The sequence below is a fragment of the Centruroides vittatus genome, unplaced genomic scaffold (assembly GCF_030686945.1).
Source record: "Centruroides vittatus isolate TY-2023 unplaced genomic scaffold, ASM3068694v2 contig_832, whole genome shotgun sequence".
In the NCBI taxonomy this organism is placed as follows: Eukaryota; Metazoa; Arthropoda; class Arachnida; order Scorpiones; family Buthidae; genus Centruroides; species Centruroides vittatus.
Window position 1 is genome coordinate 100,551 of NW_027122541.1, and position 20,569 is coordinate 121,119.

The window sequence follows — 20,569 nt, forward strand, 5'->3', positions numbered from 1 at the left end:
ACGAAGGCATTCGTCCGTGTTGTGTTGCCGTAACAAACAATAAACGATTATTTTGAATTCATATAAACAACAAACATGAGAATGAGCAGTAAAATATGGGCAAAGAGACAGCCCGGGACGCCTTCTAGTGGAAGTTCTAGCAGCAGCGGTGTCATTCCGTGGTATAATCTATATCAGTGCTTCTCAAGCTTTTTTCGTCGTGGTACACTTTTAATAATTTAAAAGTTTGGCGGCACACACGGTTACTTCGGTATATTACGCAGGACAACCAGTGACGTCATAACAGTGATTTTTAAACGCAATTGGTTATTTAAATCACATTTTCTAAACGCCTTGGTAGCTACCGGCAGTTACAATTTTCTAACGCGCTCTAGGAAGGTAGAACCGATTAAACTACTTGTCTGACGTCGCTTATGTATGGATATTCTCAGTGGCGGCACACTTCAAAAATCTGGCGGCACACTAAAGTGCCGCAGCACAGTGGTTCTTTCTTTCTCCCTCCTCCTGGTTCTCATGGAAATTACGGCTTTAATTCGCCTTTTCTCCGAAAGACAGCACAGTAATTGAGAATCACTGATCTATATAAATAAAAGGTTAATGTTAACGTAAGTATCGAATATGGCGGCGCTTCCGGAAAGCTCGATGGCATGCGTGTTTAGAAATGGATTGTAGATTTCGCTTATGAAACTGAAGGTTTCGTATGCAAATTTTCTTGAAAAATTTCCATTCGGAAAAATATGAATAATAATAAAAATTTTGAGTTTGGTTTTTTTTATTTTGTACAATTTTCTTTTTTATTAAATTACCGAGAAGGAAACTTTGGTCAATGGTTATATATCAAAGTAGCGACACCCGAGTCATCACCGCCATGTTCTGTCGACAGTCATCACGTGGTCTGTAAATTTCCATTAAGAAATGACAATTTTTTTACTTTAATAAAGCATTTTATTTGTAAAAATGCTTTATTAAAGTTGAAGTGGTGTCGATCATCTTAACCCATCACCGAATTTACAAATTATAATCCTATACACCATTTACAGCTGACTTGTCTCCCGCTTATCGAAACGTGTGTGAATGGGCCACTCTACGACGGAACGATCTCTTCCTATTCGACTCTTCCATATAGATTTCGAAGCTCAGTACGTGTGCTTTCGCCAAATTTAGCAACTTCTGTTAGGATTGCGTAAGGATATCACTTTCTCAAGACGCTAGAACAAGCCTATCAGTACCAAACACATATACTCTCACGTGTGATCTTGTTCTATCGCTCTGTTTTAACATATTAAAACACTGTTTCTAACATATTTTTTTGCTTTTATTCTGGATGTCTCCATATTGCTCAATGACAGATTGAAGCTAACTTCAGAGTACTAATATTGTGCATAAATGTTCTCTATGACTCTATAAAGTTGAAAAATTATGCACTTAATGTGTTTATGCACTTAATTTGTGTTTATAGAAAAACAATATACAAACTTTATGTAATTCCGAATCAGCTTAATTTCCTTTGTGATTTTGAAGAAAAAACAAGTACTAAACTTTATGAAAATTATGGAAATTTTTATTAGCAATTTATATTTGATTTAAAATCACTACAATCTTGAATGTCAAATATCGTGTGTACTTTCGTCACTAGAATTTAAATGTCGAACAAATTTAAAATCTTCACTTGTCCATAAGAACAGATTAAAATCGAAAATTTAAGAATCTCTGAAAAACAACGGTAAACTGCAAAAAATTTCATCGTTTTTAACATCGAAAATGTTCCTTAATGATGCTTTTTCATGTGTTCGTGCAGAGAAACTTCGTCGTCAAACTTGACTTGACACAAGACACATTCCAATTCATATCGATCGATTCTTACTTCTGAGAACAGATCGAACATGTCGATAATTCCACATCTGTTTCGAAAGTAGTGTCTTTGAGAATGTCTTCAGGATTGTGTGATATGTCGCTTGTCATTCCAGAAATGATTTCTTCACGTTCTTTTTGTGCTTCGTCGGAATCGATTGCTGCACTGAAACACGGATCATATTCTTTTCTTTTCCTTTCATGTATAGTGTCGTTAATATTGTCTTTTATATCCTGTAAATATACATTTCATAAAATTTAATATATACAATCTACACATTCAAATTTGTTTTAAAAAACCAATTTGGATGTTATAATACAAAAAGTTTTTGAATGTGAATAAATAAAAAATTATTTACTACATCTGCTGAGTGTCAGTTGCTATGCACGTATTTAGGGATTACATATTTGGTGTCATCCAAACAATTGGCGTGAAAACAATTTGTTACTGGCTGACGAAAATTTCAGACTGCACTCTGAAAAAAATATAGACCTATAAATTCCCACTATCGTTTTTCTGTCTATCTGTCCCTCGGTCTTTCTATAATTTCGAGAATGGAGTTAGATAAATGTACCTCGAAACCACATATGGAAATCTTAGGAACAGGAGGCCAGAAGAAATTTCAAAATTTTATGCATTTCGTTAATAAGATTAAATAAAATTTCGTTAATAAAATAATTAAAATATCTATCACCGTCAGGCAAATAATTGAAGAACTATTATCTACATCACAGTTATACATATTTTAATTAATTTAATTATACTTAAAGCTAAAATTTCACACCACCCGGTCGCCCCATTGTGGGCCTGGCCGAACCCATAATGGGCCTTCTAAAAGAGGCCCCTTTAGTGCCCACAGGGCGGATAGATAAAAAAAAAAAAAAAACTTAGAGCTAAAAGCATTTTCTGTAATAATTATATACGAAGTGTTTAAAAATGCTGTTTAGAACATGTTATTTTATTACATTGGTTTATTTTTACTATTTAACTTTTGTCACGGTGTCATGGGATCATTATCCATCCAGACACATTTCTAATGTCAGATGAAAATACTTAATACTTTAAATTGATTGATGTATGTGGTTTATTTTCCTATCTTAAAATGCATAATAACGAACCGAATTTTCTTTATTTCTTTACATGATTTATACGTTTCGTGTCGTAAAGACCCAAAGTTGCCTTTTGTATTACATTTAATACAAATTGGAGTTGATGTTGTTTATAACAAATAAACTAAAAAGTAAGTAATAATTAATGTATGATTATGTTGTTCTTGTAATGTTGAAATAGTTGAGTTTTTTCTGGTGTAATAAACTAATATCTTAATATAGTATAACGTTTTAATTTCTCGAATATACAATATTTATATATGATCGAGCACTGCCAGACATACATCACTTTATAATATTTTACTGTGAAATTAAAACAGATAATTGTGTTCAAGCAGGTGAAACACTAGAGAAAATGAGACTAAATAATATATTTCTCAGAAATAAAATTAGCAGAAGAGTAGAGAGTGTAACGAACGAAATAATCATCATTCTCATCAGAGGAAAGTGTATAAGAGATGTGAAAATACATAGCATTTTCTCTATGATTAATATAAATAGAGGAAATATAAACATTTTAAAATTTAAACTCACTTCTAAAATTTTCAGAATTTCAACGCCATTTAATAAGTCTAGCAATGAATATAATGTAAGCAAATCGAGAAGAAATCGAATAGAGTATTGTAAGTCACGAAAGAAAGATAAGTGCAGGCGACCAGAATTCACAAAAATCTGATACGAGAATCAAACTCGACACGACGTCGTAAATACGAGGAAACGGAAACTCAGAATAAACTTTTGATAAATAATTTTAATGGAAGGAAAAACGTGGAGAACAGAATCGATAAAATTTCAAAATATGAGAGCACAATAGCTTTAAAATAAATCCTGCGACGAGTTGCGTAATCTTTTCGGTTGTTATAAGATGTTATTATAAAAATAAACAATATTAATAATTAAAATCATAATCTATTACAGATAAAGGAATACTGATGAATAAGAAAAAATTCATTGAAGTTATTTTGTCGATTGAGGCACACAATAATCGTGAAATTTCGGAAAAGTGTGACAGGTTACATCCAGACTTCTCACAGTCACAGCAGTCAAGATGCAGCCTGTTTGATTTAAGCGACTTTTCGCCGATTATATTTTCTACTGTCAAAATGAAGTTAATTAATTCTTCCTTACTCGGAATTTATTTCAAATAACAAGCAGAGATTAATATTAATTATACAGTTATAATTATATGCTTAAAAGTCATTCCTAAAAAACATTTGTAAATTTACCTGCAGGCGAGTTTGTGTTTCCGCTTTCGGATGCAACTTTTTCTGGTGTGTCTTTAATTCAGATTCGGATGTAAATGTTTCGTTGCAAATATTACATAAAAATGGCCGCTCTCCGGTGTGAGTTCTCAGGTGACGTCTTAAAGCATAGGGATCAGATAAAATTATTCCGCAGATATGACATTTACGGCTTGTGATCTTCGGATCATCTGTTAAAATCTAATTTCATAATAATGTATAAAATAATTATTGTCAATACATTAAAGCAGGCAATTTTTTATATGTTATATCTTAAGTTAAAAATATGTTAACTCTATAGTTGTAATGAATGGCTTATGGGTAGAGTCTGTTCGACTTTAAAATGGTTCTCAAGTTATGAATTGGCACACAATGAGTTAGAAAAATTGTTTTTTTAAAAAACGCAAGCAAATAAATTAAATCATAATATTTTAAAGAGTTTTGTAAATTGAAAAATAAAAATAATAATTACTGTTATTTATGGTTATTGTTGTTGTTGAAGTTGTTATAATTATGTTTCGCTTAGTTTCAGAACAGTATAAAGTTTAATTGATTTTTAAAATTAATGAAGTGCTTTATATATTCAGATAAAATTATACAGTAATTTGAACTTAATCTTTAAATCATAATATAATTTGTAATTTTAACAAAAAAAAAAAAAAAAAAACACGAAATAACTTAATAAAACTGTAAACAATAAAGCTCACGTTTCTGGTGTTTGTAGTTTAAGAAATGCAAATACAAAATTAGAAAATAACAAACGTTGAAGATGTATCTCGTTGTCATTAATGGAAACATCAATTGTAAGAGTGATAATTGCCAAAGATGATTCTTTTTATCATTTAAACTCGTTGTAATTCGAATTTTATATTATTCAGAAACATCATATTATTAATTATAAAGATCAATTTATTACTGGTAACGTCTCTGCCATTTTTAAATACTTTTTAGTAATAAATTGGCACAGAGTAAATAAGGAGAACGGTTTTGTATTTACAATTCACGAAATAACAATAATTATAATTACGGTATTATTATTATAACAATTTTTTCTGTAAATTAGCAGAATTTCATTCAGTTTGCTTGAAAAGTAAACTAAATGTTTTATATAACCGTATACAATTATACTGTGTTTGTTTATTTTATAACTTTATTGCTTTGAGAATCGAAATATATAAATAAAATTTAGAAATTTGTAATATTTACTTTATCTAAAATTTCTTTATGATGACATAAGAACAAGTGTCGTTCTAACACATCTTTTTGTTTGAAGCTTCGTTCACAGCCGTCGTAATTGCACTTGAATGGTCTTTCATCTGAATGCGATACCATGTGCCGTCCTAAATGGCTTTTATCCGAAAAACAACGTTCGCAAAATTCGCATTTAAACGGCTTCTCGCCGGTGTGAATCCGCATGTGTATCAGTAAATGTTGTTTTTTCGCAAATGTTTTATTGCACGTCGGGCATAGATGTTTTCCTTGCTGTTAAAAAATTACGTTAAGTAAAAATTAAAATAGAAATTATTTATAATATAAATATTTATCGTACATTAAAATATTTTAATAAAATTTCTAATACGTACTCTAGGTACCATATGAAACTAAATTCGAAAGTGTCCTTTTGGCAATTTAAAAAAAAAAAAAAAAAAAACGATGCCAAATTGAAAATGTTTGATAAAATGAGAGTTTTACTCACCATTTCTAATTTGAATTAATTTAATTTACATAATAAATGCTGTAACTTTAGTCTCTTAAATTTAATGTAATAAGTTGGCCGAAAATGAAAACAAGAATGCAAAAAATAATGTTGTAGAATTTAATTGTTGTCCGAGAGTAATTAAATGCGCATGATTTAAACACAAGAATAATTGCAAATAGAGAGATATAATTGCATTTTATTTCTGTTTTTTCATGCGGCTTTTGGCTGATTTCAGATATTTTACGTGTGACATTCATATTATTTGATTTAAAAAGTATTATTAAAATTATATTTTATGCATTTTGACATTTTACTCTCTTCAAGTATCAAAGGAGTTATAGTTTTATCAATTTTAAATTTTTGTATACGTTACCTTCGAAGTTATTTTTTCGAAAGATTTATTTCTAAATTAATTCATGTACGTAATATTTTAAAATTAAAAAATAACAAATCATTTTATGTGAAATCAGTTACATTGATTTTGTTGAAAATAACCGAATAAAAACGAAAAAATCTTATTTGAATTCCGTTTTCACAGAATGCAAAAATTGGGTTTCGCTGTTTCCAGATTAATTCGAGAATTTTTAGATGGGTCTAAAATGTGTTCGATTTCTTGCAAACACAAAAAAACTGCATCTGCGTCATGCAGTTCGCTTTCTCTTAACACTTCCATTGTCACGTAACACTTCTGATGTTGATGGAAGTGTTAAGCCTTAATTCTGTCTCTCTGTGGAAAGGAATTTCGAGAAATCTTTTCTTAGTATGCGTTCTCGTGACGTACCCTAACTGTGTACCAAATTTCAACATTCAACTTCTAATCGTTTGGGCTCTGCGCTGATTATTATTATTACTATTATTATTATCAACTCGTCTCGATTATATATATAAATTCAGTTTTTTAAATAAGTCAGAAGTTTTAAATAATTTGAATAAAATTCAAAAAGAAATGACGTGTTCTCATTATTATCATAAAATATTGAGCTGCAAAGTATCACGTACGAGCTATTTTCGTGATCATCTAAAAACAGCCCATAATAAAATAATAATCATCAAGAAATCGGAACTAGTCGATAAACAAGAAATATCTGGTCCCGATTTATCTACTGTCCAGAAATACAAATTAGCAGTGGCGTGCCGTCATTGGATGCGATGGAAGCGCCGATTCCACTTTCTACTGACCTTCCCTTGTATTTTATAAAATATAAATTTTGATGTTTTAACGTACTTTGCATTAATTAAAATTAATATTTTATTATAACCGCATTATATATCTTTTACAAATTTCTATACTACATGTGAAAAAAAACAATAAAATTGCTATTGTATATTCGAATAATTCAGTGGCAGAAGGAATGTCGAAACCGGGTCAGTTTTCAATCAGCCAGATTATATAGGCATTGGCATATGCGGTTTACAGAGCACCAACCTCATCCGGTTTAGCTGGTGGATGCTTCACACAAAGCTTTTATTGTATATCTCGGACCGGTTGTGGGCTGTTATCCGTCTGCCTGCTAGATATTCGGCCGCCCTCGCCCGATTATGTGAATCACGAGCAGACTAGATCAAGGCGGGCAACCCCCGGCCCGCGGGCCAGCTACGGCTCGCGAAAAGTTTCTATCCGGCCGGCGAGATCTTTAATAGATTATTAAATTATTTTTCTAATTCTTTCTAATTTTCGAAAACGATAAGGGAAATAAATGTAGTAATTAACTTTTTATTTATTTATTTCATATTTGCAGACTAAAAAAAAATACAAGTCACAAGAAGGCATCAATTAACTACTACGGCCCGCGGAAAAACGTAAAATTTATTCTGGCCCATGTTATAAAAAAGGTGCCCACTCTGAACTAGATTTCTAACTTAACTTTTTACATGCAGTTATAATCTTTTAGGCGTATGTCACGTGACTTGCCGTTAATTCGTGATGCGGCATACTCCCTTAGGCGTAACTAGTCAAAAAATTCGATTATTTTGCGTTATATTCGATTTTCCAACTATCTTAGCTTTGATTCGCGCTTCTGTAGGTCGATTGACTTTGTTTAAGCCAAAAAGTGTTTTGTGACCACCCCTGGCCCATAAATATTTCGGTAAAATGGACCCCCTATCATTCTACAGCAAATCTTCACAGTTAACTGAAATCACAGTTGACTGAAAACAATCAAAGGGAAACTCCTTGTACAGTTTTATTGGGTATCTTCTGTCTTTGTTGACATTACTTTAACTAATCACAGACTTGTGAAAGGAAAATTTGCCACGAAAAGTTTCAAGTAAAATGTAAACAATGCAATAAATCCGCTTTTTAAATCGTTTTTTAGCATTAGTTAACTAATTTAATGTACTTAGGCATTAAATTAGCTAATTTTACAATATTTCGGCTAGTAAATATGTTTTTAAAACTATCTAGCAATAAATATTTCCAGGAAACTCCACCTCCCTATAGTAAATCTATGGAAGATTTTGCTGTTAATTGGCTTTAAAAATTTTTTACGCCTATTACGATCTAATTGGTAATTTATACTATGACTGAATCAACTTCAACGAACGAGAGTTTTTTTAAACCATTTGGTGGGGATTTTCCCGCGAAGAACCAATCCATGTGATTAAAGTCAGAGTGTAAACAAACGTTAAAAGATAGCTATATTCATCATTTTAGCACCGTAATTCTACTAGTTTCTATGTTATTTGACTTTATTTAGACAAGAAGATTTCTCATCAAAAGCTTCTATCTGAAAAATTTACCGAAAAACTCATTACTTCTGGATATTGCGTAATTGCAGGAGATAAATTAACTGATCGCTTATTTTAGTGTATTATTGTATAAAGCATTGAAAAAATATAAAATAGTGTCAAATATTCACTATTTTAAGCAGAAATATATGATGATAAACTTTAACGTGTTGTTTACGATAACAATCAACCTTTCTCCCTGCTAAGTAATTAAAGAAATAGTATAAATAATGGATATAACTTCTTTCCCGCTCTAGCTAGAGAGCTGCGGTTTCTTTTATTTAAAAGAAGACAGATGTATCTGACAAACAAATAAACAAAGTTCAGCGATTCTCTGTAAATTAATTTTTTGTTTCTTTTGTTCGTAAGCTACAAATTTTCATATTATTTTAAATTTCTATTAAAATAAAAATTAAACAATCGTAAACTGTAATATATTCTTAACAAACACAAAAAACAGATTAAACATAGCGCGATTTTGAAAAGAAATATCGCCATTTAAAAATTATCCAAAAACTGCAAAAAATGCGCCTCATGACGAATTCCACTCAATTATTTGCTGTAGATCGCCTGCATGAAAAAGGTTAATCAACCGATAGGAGTTTACTAATATGTTATTATGATAGTTCTGTATAGTTGACAGGAGTTTTAAAAAAAATCCATTAAAATATTTGATATATTTATTCTGCGTTTATTCCGCTCTCCCATCTTATATTACTTACGGATTTCGATGTTAAACCAGTGATATTACGATTTAGTACGTCCCATCTGTAAGACGATGCAGTAAAAACGTGTACAATTCTAGTACAGTGTTAAAAAATTAATTGTTACTTTGGCAGCATCATTTACAACCAAATTTAATGAATGAGACGTACAATGGTACAAAAAAAGCTTTAGAATTTATTTTCCTTAAATTTACGATTTATGTGTCGGTTGTCATAAAAATTTCTTTCCACTTCTTTTCCCAAGACTACAGATATTCAAGTACAAAGTAACCGGTTTTAACTTATTTCTATTTAAGAAGTAGTTAAATAATTAACCGATTAGGGAATTAGAAACATAAATAAAATCCTGATGAAAAAGTCGAAATTTTACTTAAACAGAAGCTTAACCGAACCAATCTCTTGCCGACTACAGTGGGGTCTGATCTCTTCATAATATTAGATGTAATAAAGACAGAAATTTTCCAGTTCAATGAGAGTGACCGAAAAGTTGTAAAATTTGGAAATTTCCGTAAACACTTAGTCCTAAAACAAATTAGTTAAAAAACGAACGACAGACAATCTGTTAAGTTTAACATATTTAGATTTTTACAGCTATGGCGAGATACGTTTAAAATTTACAACAACCCTGTCGCGTCCTTTGATATATACTAGTGATGCGTCAAAAGAGGCATTTGACATTGACCGGTATCGGCACCCTCGGAATTTGGCACGCACACACCTACCTGGACAGTGTCTGATTCCATTCATTAGCCACTCGTAGGGAGCTATTTTAATAACTTGTAAGTGGATTGTTTTAAGATTTAAAAAGTAAAAAATATTTTGTTATTTTTATGTACGTTTCTTCACGAAGTTATATTTAATTATAAGTTTTTTTAAAAGTATATTTGTATATTCGTACAGTTAAAGAATTTTTTTATTAGGCATGTATATTCGTCACACATTTTGTTTTACCAAGTAAGTTTTTTTTATAATTTTAATTTTAGCCCTTATATCGTGGCTAGTGATTCAAAAATTTATTTTAAAAAAGTTTTGGCTCGAGACCATATAATGAAAAAGAAAACGTTATTAAAAGAGAAAGACCAATGCCTAAATTAAATATAAATACGTCGTCAAAAAAATTTCGACACTTTGACGATAATCGTCATTCTTCATAAATTTTCTTTCGTAAAATTCAAGCAATTTGAAAATCAAAACCTAATAGAATTTAACATTGGTAGACAATATAAAATAAATATTGAAAATTATAACAAGATAATTAGGATTAATAAATATTATATGTTTTTTCTCAAAGCAAGAATTGGCATTAAGAGGGCATAAGGAATTTATTGAATCTAATAACGGAGGTAATTATATTGAACTTTCTTATTTATTAAGTACGTCAGATAATCTATTAAAAATACATTTAAAGAAATATACGGTTTTTACTGGCTTATCGAACAAACGAGTACGAACGAACCCTGACGCGCAATTAATTGATTGCCCCTGTAAGTCGGCTTCTTACGGAAACACAGCTTACCTATAATCAAATGTCACGGCACGCCACTGCAAATTAGCAATTTAAATTTTACGAAAAGGAGTAGTTTAACAAATTTTTTTGAGAATTTGCTGCCATCGATGCATTGTCTATTAATAGTATTACAACAACCTCGTTCATATGAGAATCTTTGCAACAGCGGGGATATTTCTTACCACAAAACAACTCTGAGAGTAATAAAACTTATTCATGAATTTTATGAAACTGCCATATATGAAATTATGAAACAATTGAGTTGTATGAAGAAGGATTGAAAAAAGTTTTCTATTGTGAAAATATGAAAACACAATAGCTTTAAAATAAATCCTGCAACGAGTTGCGTAATCTTTCCGGTTGTTATAAGATTTTATTCTAAAAATATGATTTTAATTATTAATATTGTTTAATCTATTACAGATAAAGGAATGCTGATGAATAAGAAAAAATTCATTGAAGTTATTTTGTCGATTGAGGCACACAATAATCGTGAAATTTCGGAAAAGTGTGACAGGTTACATCCAGACTTCTCACAGTCACAGCAGTCAAGATGCAGCCTGTTTGATTTAAGCGATTTCTCGCCGATTATATTTTTCTACTGTCAAAATAAAGTTAATTAATTCTTTCTTACTCGGAATTTATTTCAAATAACAAGCAGAGATTAATATTAATTATACAGTTATAATTAAATGCTTAAAAGTCATTATTAATAAATATTTGTAAATTTACCTTCAGGCGAGTTTGTGTTTCCGCTTTCGGATGCAACTTTTTCTGGTGTGTCTTTAATTCAGATTCGGATGTAAATGTTTCGTTGCAAATATTACATAAAAATGGCCGCTCTCCGGTGTGAGTTCTCAGGTGACGTCTTAAATAATGGGAATCGGATAAAATTATTCCGCAGATATGACATTTACGGATTGTGATCTTCGGATCATCTGTTAAAATCTAATTTCATAATAATGTATAAAATAATTATTGTCAATACATTAAAGCAGGCAATTCTTTATATGTTATATCTTAAGTTATAAATATGTTAACTCTATAGTTGTGATGAATGGCTTATGGGTAGAGTCAGTTCGACTTTAAAATGGTTCTCAAGTTATGAAATGGCACACAATGAGTTAGAAAAATTGTTTTTTTCAAAAGACGCAAGCAAATAAATTAAATCATAATATTTTAAAGAGTTTTGTAAATTGAAAAATAAAAATAATAATTACTGTTATTTATGGTTATTGTTGTTGTTGAAGTTGTTATAATTATGTTTCGCTTAGTTTCAGAACAGTATAAAGTTTAATTGATTTTTAAAATTAATAAAGTGCTTTATATATTCAGATAAAATTACACAGTAATTTGAACTTAATCTTTAAATCATAAATAATTTGTAATTTTAACAAAAAAAAAAAAAAAAACACGAAATAACTTAATAAAACTGTAAACAATAAAGCTCACGTTTCTGGTGTTTGTAGTTTAAGAAATGCAAATACAAAATTAGAAAATAACAACACGTTGAAGATGTATCTCGTTGTCATTAATGGAAACATCAATTGTAAGAGTAATAATTGCCAAGCATGATTTTTTTTATCATTTAAACTTGTTGTAATTCGAATTTTATATTATTTACAAACATCATATTATTAATTATAAAGATGAATTTATTACTGGTAACGTCTTTGCCATTTTTAAATAATCTTCAGTAATAAATTGGCACAGAGTAAATAAGGAGAACGGTTTTGTATTCACAATTCATGAAATAACAATAATTATAATTACGGTAATTTATTATTATTATTATTATTTTAACAATTTTTTCTGTAAATTAGCAGAATTTCATTGAGTTTGCTTGAAAATGATTAACTAAATGTTTTCTATAACCGTATACAATTATATTGTGTTTGTTTATTTTCTAACTTTGTTGCTTTGAGAATGGAAATATATAAATAAAAATTAAAAATTTGTAATATTTACTTTATCTAAAATTTCTTTATGATGACATAAGAACAAGTGTCGTTCTAATGTATCCTTCCGTTTGAAGCTTCGTTCACAGCCATCGTAATTGCACTTGAATGGTCTTTCATCCGAATGCAATATCATGTGCCGTACAAAACAGCTTTTATCCGAAAAAGAACGTTCGCAAAATTCGCATTTAAACGGCTTCTCGCCGGTGTGAATCCGCATGTGTGTCAGTAAACATTGTTTTCTCGCAAATGTTTTATTGCACGTCGGGCATAGATGTTTTCCTTGCTGTTAAAATATTACGTTCAGTAAAAATGAATAATTAGTAAAATTGAAATAGAAATTATTTATAATATAAATATTTATCGTACATTTAAATATTTTAATAAAATTTCTAATACGTACTCTAGGTACCATATGAAACTAAATTTGAAAGTATCCTTTTAGTAATTCATAAAAAAAAAAAAAAAAAAAACGATGCCAAATTGAAAATGTTTGATAAAATGAGAGTTTTACTCACCATTTCTAATTTGAATTAATTTAATTTACATAATAAATGCTGTAACTTTAGTCTCTTAAATTTAATGTAATAAGTTGGCCGAAAATGAAAACAAGAATGCAAAAAATAATGTTGTAGAATTTAATTGTTGTCCGAGAGTAATTAAATGCGCATGATTTAAACACAAGAATAATTGCAAATAGAGAGATATAATTGCATTTTATTTCTGTTTTTTCATGCGGCTTTTGGCTGATTTCAGATATTTTACGTGTGACATTCATATTATTTGATTTAAAAAGTATTATTAAAATTATATTTTATGCATTTTGACATTTTACTCTCTTCAAGTATCAAAGGAGTTATAGTTTTATCAATTTTAAATTTTTGTATACGTTACCTTCGAAGTTATTTTTTCGAAAGATTTATTTCTAAATTAATTCATGTACGTAATATTTTAAAATTAAAAAATAACAAATCATTTTATGTGAAATCAGTTACATTGATTTTGTTGAAAATAACCGAATAAAAACGAAAAAATCTTATTTGAATTCCGTTTTCACAGAATGCAAAAATTGGGTTTCGCTGTTTCCAGATTAATTCGAGAATTTTTAGATGGGTCTAAAATGTGTTCGATTTCTTGCAAACACAAAAAAACTGCATCTGCGTCATGCAGTTCGCTTTCTCTTAACACTTCCATTGTCACGTAACACTTCTGATGTTGATGGAAGTGTTAAGCCTTAATTCTGTCTCTGCGTAAAAAGGAATTTCGAGAAATCTTTTCTTAGTATGAGTTCTCGTGATGTACCCTAACTGTGTATCAAATTTCAACATTCAATTTATAATCGTTTTGGCTTTGCGCTGATTATTATTATTACTATTATTATTATCAACTCGTCTCGATTACATATATAGATTTAGTTTTTTAAGTAAGCCAGAAGTTTCAAATAATTTGAATAATGTTGAAAAAGAAATGACCTTTTTCATTATTACCATAAGATATTGAGCTGCAAAGTATCATGTACGAGCTATTTTTGTGATTATCTGAAAACAGCCCATTGTAAAATAATAATCATCAAGAAAGCGAAACTAATCGATAAACAAGAAATATTTAATCCCGATTTATCTCCTGTCCTCAAATACAAACTAGCAATTTAACTTTTACGAAAAGGAGTAGTTTAACAAATTTTTTGAGAATTTGCTGCCATCGATGGATTGTCCACTAATAGTGTCACAACAATCTCGTTCGTATGAGAATTTTTGCAACAGCAAAGTTATTTCTTACCACAATACGACTCTGAAGTAATGGAACTTATTCATACATTTTATGTAATTGCCAAATATGAAATTATAAAACAATTGAGTTGTATGAAGAATTGAAAAAAGTTTTCTATTGTGAGGCTAACGAGCGGTAAGAAGACAAAGAGTCAAAAATAAAAGAAACAAAACACGATGAATTTTATTTTCTTCGCTCGTTAAAAAACAGGATACAAAGGATACCAACAAACACTTTTCCCACCGACAATACAAGAAAGCAAATACCGAATCTTGTACAACAAATTTTTCTGACAATATCACTTAAAATATAAAACTCAATTCTAGTGTACAATACGAATTCCCGACAATATCACTTAAAATATAAAATTGAAACTAGTATACAAAACAAAGAAATAGCAAGAAAGAGGGAATATCAAGTATGGACAGGAAAGAGGGTACCCACGAATAGATGACAAATCTACCGGCCAGGATGTCGCAATGAAACGGGGATTGACGAATACTTTCACTTCTTTTCAGTTTCTAAAACGCAATTCGGACTGTTCTTGTCTTTATCGTTTGGCCCTATGCGTACTCGGGAGGCTCCACAAACACTCCTTCCAACTGGAGGTCCCGCTCCAGACTGATTCACTTGTTCCTTTCTCTCCCCTCAGGGCTGCACACCGTCTTTTGTTTTTAGGGGTGAGTCATCGAAATAAGAAAGAAAGTGTAAGACAAATACAGTAGAGCATCGATTATCCGATCTCCGATTAATCGATTTATCGGTTAACCGACCCCTTCTAGTCGGCAAATTCAAATGTCTGCTAGTGGTGTGGCGCTACAATGTTTGGTTATGTCTTGGCTACTTTAATGTTATTTTTGTTAAATTTATGCATGTTTTAGCTGGCAGCACTGGCTCGACCATGAAAGGGAGGCTAGTATTTAAACCAGGCCTAATACACTATACTAATAATGTATTTTTTCATACTTTTCGGTTATCCGACTTTTCAGTTATCCGAACAACCCCAGTCCCTAATTAAGTCGGATAATCGATGCTCTACTGTAGACACATTTCAGAAAGAATGGACAAATAGGTTAGAATAAAAGGAATAAAGGAATGGAGAATATAAAACATAAAAAACAATAAAATTATATATAAAAATATACATTCGAATCATGGCATTTAGCCACACTATAACTTTAGATGAATGGACTAGCACGAGATATAGCAGTTACTTGAAAGTCAACGTACACCATTTTAAAAAGGATTTTAATTTAGGATTAGTTTTCATAGCTAGTTCTTGTAATGCTAAGAGAATATTAAAACTGGTTTGTGAGAGCTACAAATTTTTACTTGGATCGAGTAAACGATATAGTTTCAGAAAGAAATGATGGTGCTACTGTTATCAAAAGCTTGGCAAAATATTACTGATAATTAAAGGATTATGATATTCACCTGCCATACACTTAAAAAATAATGATGTAGTATATAAAAATAAAACCTTGCTAAAGCTGATGTAAATATTACTAGTGAGGAATCAGAAAATGACAAGTCTGAGGATTCCGAAAATGATTATGACGAGTTAAGTTCTTTTGATATGAATAATTGTAGATTATCCGTGTTATAAACAACTAACAAATATAAAGAATCGATTTACCAAATTAGAAAAATGTGCAGATTTTTAAAAAAAATCTCCCGTAAGAAATAGAATTTTTCACAATTGTAAAACAAAAAGATGAGATAAGATTCCATGTCATAAACTTTATTTTCTGTTCGTAATATTTCTATTCTTACAGAAAAGGGAGAACTTCCGATGCAGAAAGAAGACGTCCGAGTGCAAAGTTCGCTACTTGTAAAGAAACTGTCGGGTTATGACGGCATTGTTGTAAAGCACACTTGTCTCGTTTCGTAAGAAATATTTGTGAAAAATATAGCAAGGGCGTTTGGAAAAGTTGTCGGAGCGCACTACAGAATCAATGTTCTTGCCAAATTCAACAGCGACTACGTTAATTGACAATGTCTTACGTCGGAAATCCATTCGGGTGAAACTACAAAAACCCAATAAAACTATGTCGCGTTGTAAGTATGAGTTTTATATTATCGGTACACCGAAACCTTCAATTAAACTGCTAATAGGAAAATATTAAGCCGATTCGACTCTTTCCGACAAACGACAGGCAGAAGTCTACGTCGACATTTAAAAATCAACTGTAGATATCCGTTACCACACTATTTTCACAAACTGCTATCATCGCCCGAACAACAGCCAAGTATTATGATAAAAGGCGCGATTCCGAAAACCCATTCAAGAATGCTTCATGCCAAGATGAAATGCCAGGAAAACGCAAAATTCAAACAAGACTAAAATAAACTAAATGTCTACCAGACTATCCTTAATTAAAAGTGGGCGTTGCAGAGTTTGGACTGCGAAACATATATCAAAGGCGCAACACATGTTACTGCTGCTAATTTCCAAAGAGGGACAGGATTTGTGGGCAGGAATTTCCAAGGAGGTTGCACGAAATTCGTCATTTTGGTGAGCTAATGCTTACTAAAATGACGAATGGGTAAGAATAATGTGATTTGTTTCAAGTTATCCGACGGTATTCACATTTAATAAAATACAAAAAATTATAAAATTACAGGCAACGCGGAAAGATTTATAACACCTGTTTTCCTAACTACCAGCGGCACAATCTTCGTCTGCAGACACGACATTTTATAGTGGCTACCACTCGGCCATTCGTTGGAACGTTAATGGCCGTTCGCGTCGAAAATAATTATTTATAATAGTTTAAAAGTATTCTTATTGTTTCAAGAATTTTGCAGTCAAATATCATTTGTCGGTTTTTCAAATTTCGAAAAAATATGAACGTTAGAAATTTTCGAATTAAACATCGTCGTATTTACTACCGTGCGTACTTCAGAATGAAAAAAGGAAAAGAAAAACATATGTAAGTAGATAAAGTACGCAACAGTTCGCTCGTTAATAATGATTGTACTTCTGTTTTCTTTCACAGACAGAAGTCGATATAGAAGGTTCTACTTTTCTTACCTTTGGTATCCCACAACTCTTTGCTTCTTTCAAACCCGAGACTGGATGATTAGCAGTGAACGGAATTACTTCTCATCAATCGTAAGTTATCATATATTTTCTGTTATTTGTATCCGAGTGTATATTATGTTGAAATCATTATATATTTAAAACGTGCATGAAATATTGAAAATCTACTTCTGAATCATCATCATTAATTTATTCTCTATATAGAAGGAATATTTTCCATTTCGTTTCTCAGACTTCTATGCTTTTAAAGTTTTATTTTAAATTTCAGGTACCGAAAGCACATTCCCGTTTGTTTTCTTTCATTGATCGATGAACGGTTATGGGAAGAGAACAACACAAAACAGTAGACAGTCATTATCTTTATATAGTTTTTTTTTTCACTGAAATGAACTGAAAACAGAAGAGTAAGCTCTCTTCTAACGGTTTCAATCGTTAAAAGACGTCTTATAAATGAAACTTTTTGTGTGCAAAACATATTTATCGGTTTTTTCGTGTTTTCGTGTATAGGACAAAAAACGAATGGAAGTTCCGGAATTCAATATATATCTACAATTTATTATATTTCACCAATCTAGAACGTATTGTATCATTTAAACTTCACTAACTGTTAAGTTTTTTTTTTTTGAATCGAGTTCTTAAGTTCCCCTAAATAAAATATAAGTAGATTTCTACTTATTTCAAGGTATTTTTACAATCACGATTTTCAAAAAAACTGTTAGAAATATTAAAAAAATAAATTTTGTGACGAAAGCTGTAAAACAAGATAATAGGAAGAGACGTAACATCTTTGTGAAATACAGTATTATTTGGTGTAATTGTTTCTAAACAACGCGTATCGAAACACTCCAAATTATGTACAAAACTTTGCTTGAAAAAATTTTTCAGGTAAACATTTAATTTTCGATAAATTAAAATTTAATACCAAAAAGCACCATTTCATCACTCGGAATCCTTTTGAGATATGTCCATTATCTCCTTAACATCTCCAGAACCGATGGTTCGATTTCTTTTGAAAATTTCAATAGACATCTCCTCTAACACAAAACTCACTACAAATTTTCAATAATCTTCGACAAAAGCAGTGGAATTATTAAGCTTCAAATTAGATAAGCAGAATAGCGCCATTCATTTACAGTTACGTCTATACACCCAAAAAATAAAACAAATACCGTATTTACTCGCATATAAGACAAAGTTTTTATTCATTTATCACATCTTTAAATTCTTTGGTCGCCTTATACGCGCGAGAGAAATATTCTTTGCGTTTTTGCAAATAATTTTTTGAACCGTGTATTTAAAACCGAATGCTTATCCTCTCGTATTTAAAACAAAAGTATTTTATATAGATCGTTTCAATCGTTCTTCAATATTGTCAGAAGTAAAGATAACTAGCAGTTGGAAATGCAATGCTTTGGAATTGAAACTCAATTTGAAATTCCAAAATCACACGAGAGCCCGATATAAGTTTTAATACATTCCCACGTGAAAAACAGATGATTATTCAGAAATTTGAACTTGGAGAAATTCGTAAGTGTAATCGACAGACAGTGGATTCGCCTGTTAAAAATTGGCAAAAAAGTTTCCTGATCGTCCAGCTTTACATGAACACATTGTGTCATTTTATAAGATTTTTCCTTAAAGTTTCAAATGCCAGTAATTTTTTCTGGACGATGTGTGCATTTACGTGCATTTGCCATTTTATTTATGATTCAACGAAATTAAATTAAATTGTATTAATAAAACTAATTTTCTATATTTTGATCTTTAAAGGCACACCTCGTCTTATATGCGAAAAAATCCGGTATTTTGCATTGTAAAACGTTTCAAACGTCTTTGGAGTGGAAAGTTTTAAAATCTTGAAACGCATTTTTGACCGATTACTATACTTTCCTGCTGTTATATACAGTATAAGAGAAATACGCCCTTTCCAGTAGTCAGACAATATTTAATATCTCGGATTCAAATTAAATTTAAATAACAAAATCTGGCAAGGTAGCTCCTGTATAAGAGGAATCTCTGTCTGCATCGTACAAAACATTTAAAAACAATTTCACTGGCAATTGACCACAGTGTTCATAAAAACAATTCAAATTGAAAAAAAAAATATTAAAGCAATGATGACAAACAAATATTTCACTGAAAAACGGCATTTAAAGTACAAATTTTTCAAGCTCATTTGCAAATATTCATTTCCATGTCATGAGATATATGGACAGAAAACTTATTATCTTGTTATTTTTCCTATCTCCTAAAGTACCACATCCTGATACTTTAGGAGATAAGAAAAATAACAAGATAGAAAGTTCTAATAAGAAATTACCCATGTAGACACGAGTTTTTTAAAAATAGCTCAATTATTTCAGGGAATGACTCTTTTTACCACTACTTTCAGAACCGAACAGGATAAAATGGCTATTACAGCATTCTTTAAGTAACATCAAAACTACACTGCTTGAGTACCGCGGAACAATTATTTTCTTGCAAATAACTTCATATGCATTTAAATTAGTTTCCGCAACATTTTTTTTTTTTTGCTTTCACAAGTGAAGATAATAGAAATGAACAAAGAATATAAAATAGGCGTTGCAGCATTATCATCTGGAATCTTTCATGTGACTATAAACACAACCAGTGTTTTCTTTTATTCTTTTTATACATGCACGTCACTTCCTTGTCATTACATTCTAAAAGTGAAATATATGGAATGGATTTGTTCTCTGTAGATTTATATGCGGAACGATCGAGTCGTGATTACTACGCCAAAATGTGTCGATCGTTTCCTGGCTGAAGTGCAGATACAGCCTTGAGTTTTGACAAATGTCTTTTGCTTGATAATCCCAAAGCTTCGATCGCGTGTACCACCCTGCGAATCCACAGATAAATTCTTAACAGGCATGAGAAATTAAGATTGTTTTCCAAAGAAGCCAATTCACTTGCA

At 30.7% G+C, this 20,569-nt stretch overlaps 1 protein-coding gene across 1 annotated transcript in view; it reads right to left on the reverse strand.

Moving 5' to 3' along the window:
- The window catches only part of LOC136982444 (zinc finger protein 271-like), a gene marked incomplete at its 5' end in the record, with an annotated part of 55,167 nt that overhangs the window by 19,580 nt on the left and 15,018 nt on the right, over positions 1-20,569 (reverse strand). Inside the window, 5 exons of the mRNA XM_067278928.1 lie at positions 1,865-2,085; positions 4,188-4,403; positions 5,409-5,684; positions 11,593-11,808; positions 12,829-13,096. Of these exons, the coding sequence (XP_067135029.1) occupies positions 1,865-2,085; positions 4,188-4,403; positions 5,409-5,684; positions 11,593-11,808; positions 12,829-13,096 (1,197 nt within the window). The remainder of the gene's footprint in view (positions 1-1,864; positions 2,086-4,187; positions 4,404-5,408; positions 5,685-11,592; positions 11,809-12,828; positions 13,097-20,569) is intronic.